Raw genomic sequence first — 7,273 nt, 5'->3', positions numbered from 1 at the left:
CATACATTAATAAGAAATGGCCTTTTTAGCAGTGAACAGACCAGCAGTAAGTAATGTCACCTTATTAATGAAATTCATTTCATTTTGCAAATTATAGACGGTTATAATATCCGCATAGGTTTTGTCCAATTTATCATAATCCTTCTCATCTCAGGCTATAATGTCTATTCACTGGCTGAGTCACACAAAGACCAGGAACAATACAGGAGTCTGAACTATTATATGTATATGAAGATGTAGCTGGTGAAAATAGCCGGCAGTGAATGCTGTGATTTAGTTTTGCCGCATTATTGCGTTTATAATAATTATCTTTTGTCGTTATATGAATTCATTAGCAACACAGGCTGCAGCAGACTCATATGAGAAGGTGATGAGAGGAGAGAATGTGCTGGCGAGGACAGATGACGACAGACAAATGTGTGCATTCAAATCATTATTTTCACAAATGTTACATTGAAGTGCCTTTTTAAGGCCTTTTACTGACCTCTGCTCCAACAATATGTTAGAGTGCCCTCTGCTGGTGTTTTAGGGGAGGATGCTCTTCTTCTCTGAGCTGCACATTTAAGCCACTACAAGTTAAGAGTATCAAGCAAGATCTGCAATGTTCCTTCAAGGACAAGTGGCAAATTAAAGTAAATCATGCATTGTGAAAGGATAAAACAAACAATGGGCCCTGAGAGGAAAATTAAATCATGCTGTCTGAGCTGTGGTTACACAAGAATCCAAGCAGGACATGCTGAGAGTGCGTTGGTGGCCGTGCAGATGGGAAAGGTTTTTTTTCTTCTTTCGGGCTCAAAGCCAGACAGGCGACAGGGAGGATGGGTAGACAGGCGACACTCCCTCAGGGGCCGTACTGATTGGCACCGATCACAAGGTCTCCGCAAGGTGCCATTTCATGTGAGACTGTAAACAAGGTCAAAACGATGTCGGGTTACAGCTGCTAATCACCCGGCCTGTCTGTGACCAGCAAGGTGCCACAGAGGGCTGCAGGGTGAGGGGGTAAGCAGAGAGAGAGAGAGAGAGAGAGAGAGAGAGAGAGAGAGGAGGTAAGGTAGTCATATACAGAGGGGGGGTGTTAATGGAAGTCAGCTTTAGATAAACAGTTCAGCTTAAAGCGAAGGAGAAATGGTCAAGTTAAGTTAACTAGTTGTAAAGGATAAGCAAAAAGTATTTGATAAACGGTGAAATATCTAAAAGGTAACAGATGGAAACAGTTAGCTCAACAATGATAGAGATATATTGCTCAATCAGCAGTTCACATAGATGCATAAAAGTAACAGTTAATGGTTAAAACAGTTAAACCAAGCTCAAAGTGATGGGATTTGGTTAGAATGCAACTTTGACCAAAGATATGTTCAAACAGCATCATGACATACAAGCTGTTTATGTGTGTGTTGGTACACCATGTATGGTCGTGGGCAGCTGACCACTGGATGGTGTTGACATTGAGACATATCGATCACCTTGTCAGAGTGGTGGTCGCCCAGGGCTGAATTAAAAGGGAGGGCGAGGGCAAGGAGGGAAAGCTAATGTTTGTCTCTCCAAATTCATGCCCGGGGCCAGACGCTCAACGCTGAACGCTGACTGGTCCGGTTGCTTCTCTATTGATTTCAGACCGGGTTGGGCAGCAGGCCAGCCAAGGCCTCTGGTACTGACTGTCTGGCTAGTGATTGATTCGTTAATGTCAAATCATCTCCACTTTAAATCAGACAGTGGACAGACACAAAATGCGCCGATGGACCATAAACCAGTTTGATTCCCCTGCCGCTTTTATTGGGTCTCGCATGTACACCCCGATTGAGTGTGCGGCTCCGTTTGTGTCAATTAACGCATGTTCCCTTAGTAGTTGCATGAAAATGAATTGTATTACGGCACATCCTGATTAAGTCTCAATAAGGGTATTTAGTTTCCTGTCAAAATCAATCTAAAAAAACAAACATTTGCACATAAAGTTGATGATGGGGTCATACAAAGATACTCTGCTAATTGTATTACAATGACAGAAATGGGCCTCTAGAGGGAGACGGAGCACCTTAAGACGCATTTCAGAAACACCTTGGAGCATTTTCAAGTTGGCGGTGATGTATGACGGTTATAAGGCTAAAGACTAAATGAACAGTTCGTACATTCTGTCTCGCCTGATGATAAAGCTACAGAAAGATACCGAAGTCAGCGTCAGAAGAGAATAACTTTTGTTTACAGCATTTCTCCATGAAGGCTACTTTAAAAAAAATTCTAATATCTTTACCAGAAGTCCCTTATATATCCAAGTCTAACTCTCAAACACACCCGTCTTTTTCCAGTAAGAATGCATCAGTCAGACATTAATCAAAACCATTTTTATTTGACAAAGAGTTTTCGGATTATAGTTAACACAGTCATCAAGTAGCTGGCAATTACAGCTCAACTAAAATTAACCTGTGAAGGACTTCCCTTGAATATATTATCGTAAAATGTAATGTGATAACAACCATTAGTGCAATATTTCATAACGTCTGTAAACTGCTTCCTGTTTCTCATTTCATCGGCATCCTTCCATCTTGGTGATCCATAAATTTGCATTTTCTTAAACTGGCGTTTTAAACTACTGTGCTACAATAAATACACAAAGCCCAATACCTCTGCATGTGTTGCTACCACTGATTTCACAATCACAAATAAATGAGAAAAATCCTACACACAGCCACTTTCTTAACCCAACGTCACTGCCCGTCAGCTAGCGTACCCCTCCAGGGCTCGTTGGGTCTCTCTGTCCAGTGCATTAAAGTTTGCATGTCTGCACAGTCATGCTGTCCTCTGGCCAGCAGTACGAGTCCACAGCAAACTCGTCATAGTCAGTGCTATAGGTGAGGGAGTGCAGGTAGGCTTCTTTGTCGGACGGCTCCGGGCGAAGTGTCGCCATGTTGTGCTCATAGGCATACTCCATGATCTGTAATGCACAGGGTTTGAGAAGGTTTTTTTTAAGTTTCACAAGCGCTCATACAACTCGACCCAAAGAGACATGACAACAAAGGTAAAAGTGGGCTGGATATTTAGCAGGGGTCTGGGAGTCCTCCCCCGGGATATTTTCAGCGTCCAACAGTTCCCTGCATTATGCACCAACTTATGGGAATGTTGTTCTTTTTATGTTAAGGAAAACATAAAATTCAGGTGGCAGGTGACTGACGGCTTCCGCTCAGCCCTTTTGTTCTGAGCATTTAGAAGCAACAGTTTTCATTATTTATCAATGTATTTTCATCATATTTAATGTTTATCATACCATAATGAATTTTCAACAAAGGCTCAGTTGGACAGGCATTGCCATGCTGCCAGCTCCAAAACCACAGATGAATGATACGTCTACAACGATGCACAGTGTCGACTGTAAAGCCCTTTAAGGTGCATCTGCTCTTCATTGTGTGCGCACTGAGCTCTGACCTTGACAGCCAGTTTGAGAGAGACGTCCCTGATGGAGCTGAGAGGAGGATACAGCCTTCCCTCTGCCAGGTCCTTCTCTATCACCAGGCGAGCGAGAGCCTGTTGGAAGGTGACACACACAGCTCATGTTACTAGAGAAGGAAATCATCAAAACATACCTCCATGTGTTGCACGAGTGTGATCACTCTCAGCGACAGTGGTCTGAAACGTTGAGAAATACTACATCAGGCATAAGTGCTCCAGTAAATTTAATCTGTCGCCTTCATAAACCGAAGAAAAATCACACATGAAGTATTAGTTTTATGGATGAATGTGTGAAGAGGTCAAATTAGACTATTGGGTAAATTCAGCAGTATAATTAGTATATAGTGTTGGTGGCATTGCTACATTTTCCAACACCAAACCGTATATAAAGTGGGCACGATTAGCTCCACCTCCAAGCTACCTACACATTTATGCACCAGTAATAATCCAGTGATCCAATAAAAAAAGCCTACAGATACTCTCTCTTAGAATACAACAAATCTGAAAATGACTAACAATGTACCATGAAAGGCTCCAGGCATTCATTACATTTTTAAGACTCATCCTTGGAGTGCCAGGTGTTCAGGGACAACGTCAGTTATGTACAACACACAAGTACAGATTCATGCATTGATTGATCAATAATGTAAAAGTTGTGAAAAAGGGTGTGTGTACACTGTACATGTGGGTGTGCTACCTCTGCTGCAGTGAGGAAGATTTCCTCAGTGATATGTCGGATGGCGCAAGCGGTGACAGCCAGGCCCACACCGGGGAAGATGTAGGCGTTGTTTCCCTGACCAGGGAAGAACGTCCTCCCGTCAGACAGGGTGACCGGGTCAAACGGGCTGCCACTGGCAAAGATGCCCCGCCCCTGCAACACAATGAGGTATAACAATAGTCTCATTGTTACCTCCGATAAGAAGGTTGTTTTCATTTCAATTCGTCGGTTGGTTTGTTTGTCTGTCAGCAGAACTACGATAAAAACTACTGGCCCAATTTTCATGAAACTTGTTGTGCAGGTGTTGACCTGACAGATGGTTTTGTTGCACAGAACTGTCGAAGAAGCCGTCATTGGAAGTGCCCTTCTAGTGACTATTATTACCAACTTTATTCACCCATTCATTAGAGATGACCAAGGAAATCATTCATAGCCATGTATGTGAGTATTATTGTGATGAATAAGGGCCCTCAGCGAGTACCCCTGTGAGTGTGTAGCACTGCTCGGCAGTGCATTCTGCTTTGCTGGTCGGGTTGCTGAGGGCAAAGATGATTGGCTGTTCATTGAAGGAAGCCATGTCTGTGATGATCTGCTGGGTGAAGGCCCCGGCAACGGCCGCCACACCTGAGACAGAAAGCAATCAATGTGCAACATGATATTTCAGTTTCAGTCTTCCAACTTTAAATCTTCATTTTCCACACGACCCTAAACTCTCACTCAAGTCTACAATGTTAGGCTACTATCAGTCCTTTCTTTCTATGATCCCTTGCATCTAATCCATCAGCGTCACCTATCTGACACAACGCAGTCTGACAATCTGTTCAACGTGGCGTCAAAATGGCTAACCGGCTGCCTCGTGAAAACATCAAGTGCTTGTTGTTTTACCAATGATAGCTGTAGGTTTCAGTTCCCGAACCACATCCTCCAGTTTCTTCATCTGTGGGTGCTGATGAGCAAACCTCTCCTTCTCGTGAGTCAGCTGGTCTCGACCCTGAGGATTTGGAGAAGAGGAGGACAATTAAAGACACAAAACCATCTGTGGAAAAATAGTACCAAAACACAGTTTGATACTTGGAGTCATTGACATTGCTCCCTAACACTAGAAGGAATGAGGGGTTTCTGGTAAGAGAGAAAAGCGGAGGTGAAGAGATGGGAGGTGGGATGGAGGAGAGTGGAAGAAGCAGTGAGAAAGCTGGGAGTTGAGGACAGTGAAGAGGAGGAGGAGGAATGAGGGATGAATCACATGAATATGGTGGACAAAACAGATGTGTAACAGATGTTGATGTTTTGCAGTGAATCCAAGGACAAACCTGTCATGTAAATTAACAAACCATAGGAAATGTTTATTCTTGATTGTGGAGGTAACTCCTTAGGAAAATCCACCCTTAGACGTTTTTAACCCGTGATAACATCAACTTGTGATGTTATCACGGTGTCATCTTTTCCAGGATTTATTTTTCTAACTGGACCGTTTATTCTGGTCAGATTTCATTGCATTATTGCACATGTGCATGTGCAGCACTTTATCAACACACTTTGACAACGAGACCCTTGGAATCGACCATCCAGATCTTTTTCAAGCACTCGTCCTTAGCGAGTCCCTCCTTCTCCATGGCCATGGCGACCAGCTCAGCAATCCCCATCGCTGCCTGGGAGCAAGACAAAAGAGGAGGGGGAGAGGAGCTGCATCATGACATCTCCATGCCAGCAATAGTCAGAAAAAATGTCCCATTAGACCGAAGGACCCATTTTCCTGCAGTCCGTTCCCCCGAGCCCAGAGCAAACATGTATGTATCGATAGAAAAACACAGCAAAAGCAACAAAATGATCGTTCAAGACACAAGTGACTATCGCTTAGCTGTTGTTTCAGAGCAACCATGCTGTTTGTAATGTGTAGGTGCAAAGTGGTCTCATGGGAAGGTGAGTCATGAATGAGCATTCAAAGCTTAAAAGCATTTCAACAACAGTGACACCAGGCAACAAAACTACTTAGTTAGGTTTAGGAAAAACATCAGGGTTAGGCCTAAAATAAGTACACAAACTAAATACATACCTAAACAAGTGTAAGTACAGAAAACACGTCACAAACGTAACTTCAAGTCAACAAGACTTTTGTTTTCACACTGAACACGAACGCCGGTCTCCTGGGTATATTTTCTGATTTTTAACAACTGTATTATTAATAGGCTGATATTTAAATGAAAATATGGAATATATTGTGATTTATTGGAAGAAACCATCTGTGTAAAATGATGGAATGGAACAATGGAATGATCTTTTGTTTCATAGCCACATTTTCCTGCCACTGTGCAATTCACCTGTGGGACCGGCAGTCGAATCGGGCTCCTGAGATTGAATCGTCGTATAATCGACTATTCGGGGTCACTCCTACTACAGGTAGTTGGCTTTAATGAGCAAACTTTAGATAAATATTGCTGTTGTGTAACTGACATTACTTTGTTAATGGTTTTATCTAAAAAATAAAATGAAATCAAACATGCTGTACTTCACTTTAAGATATTTATTTACAGTCTGTCTCACTTCAAGTGTGCTGCACATACCTCTCCTGCACCTTGGAACACGATGGTATGGTCGCACATTTTGCTCTTGGTGACGCGGAGAGCGGCCAGGAGTCCGGCTACTGCCACTGCAGCGGTACCTACGGAGTTTTATAGTGCAACATCAACACTTTTTAGTTTAATATAGTCCTACTGATATTCTTCACAGAATGTGTGACATTCATGTTACTGCTATACCTCCGAGAGTGACAAAGGAAACAAAACAGTTCAAATGAGGAATCAGCTGTTTTCTTGCTTTATGGCAGATAATGAGCATAAATAAGAATATGGGGAAATCATTCATTCATTTATAACAACTGTGGAGTTAGAAAAGACTAAGAAAAGCTAATTTCAAATTGCTGAATCATTACTGCACGAGCACATGAGTGATTCACAATCACATCCCACATCTAGAACCAACACATATTATTCATATTTTACACTGATCATAAGGTTTTATGAAAGAGAAATAAATGATTGGGTTAGCTGGACAGAGAAGGGCGTCCATTTGTGTGTGTGTGTGTGTGTGTGTGTGTGTGTGTGTGTGTGTGTGTGT

At 42.5% G+C, this 7,273-nt stretch overlaps 1 protein-coding gene across 1 annotated transcript in view; it reads right to left on the bottom strand.

The window, feature by feature from the left end:
• Positions 1–2,340: 2,340 nt before the first annotated feature.
• The window catches only part of me1 (malic enzyme 1, NADP(+)-dependent, cytosolic), a 77,584-nt gene continuing 72,651 nt past the window's right edge, over positions 2,341–7,273 (bottom strand). The window contains exons 7-14 of the mRNA XM_031874465.1: positions 6,908–6,915; positions 6,721–6,818; positions 5,695–5,808; positions 5,045–5,150; positions 4,641–4,783; positions 4,139–4,312; positions 3,418–3,516; positions 2,341–2,929 (exon numbers count right to left, since the gene is read on the bottom strand). Coding sequence (XP_031730325.1) covers positions 2,762–2,929; positions 3,418–3,516; positions 4,139–4,312; positions 4,641–4,783; positions 5,045–5,150; positions 5,695–5,808; positions 6,721–6,818; positions 6,908–6,915 — 910 coding nt within the window. The 3' untranslated portion in view covers positions 2,341–2,761. The remainder of the gene's footprint in view (positions 2,930–3,417; positions 3,517–4,138; positions 4,313–4,640; positions 4,784–5,044; positions 5,151–5,694; positions 5,809–6,720; positions 6,819–6,907; positions 6,916–7,273) is intronic.

Source organism: Anarrhichthys ocellatus, unplaced genomic scaffold (assembly GCF_004355925.1).
Source record: "Anarrhichthys ocellatus isolate YVR2014 unplaced genomic scaffold, GSC_Weel_1.0 scaffold81, whole genome shotgun sequence".
In the NCBI taxonomy this organism is placed as follows: domain Eukaryota; kingdom Metazoa; phylum Chordata; class Actinopteri; order Perciformes; family Anarhichadidae; genus Anarrhichthys; species Anarrhichthys ocellatus.
This window is presented reverse-complemented; position numbering and strand designations above follow the sequence as displayed.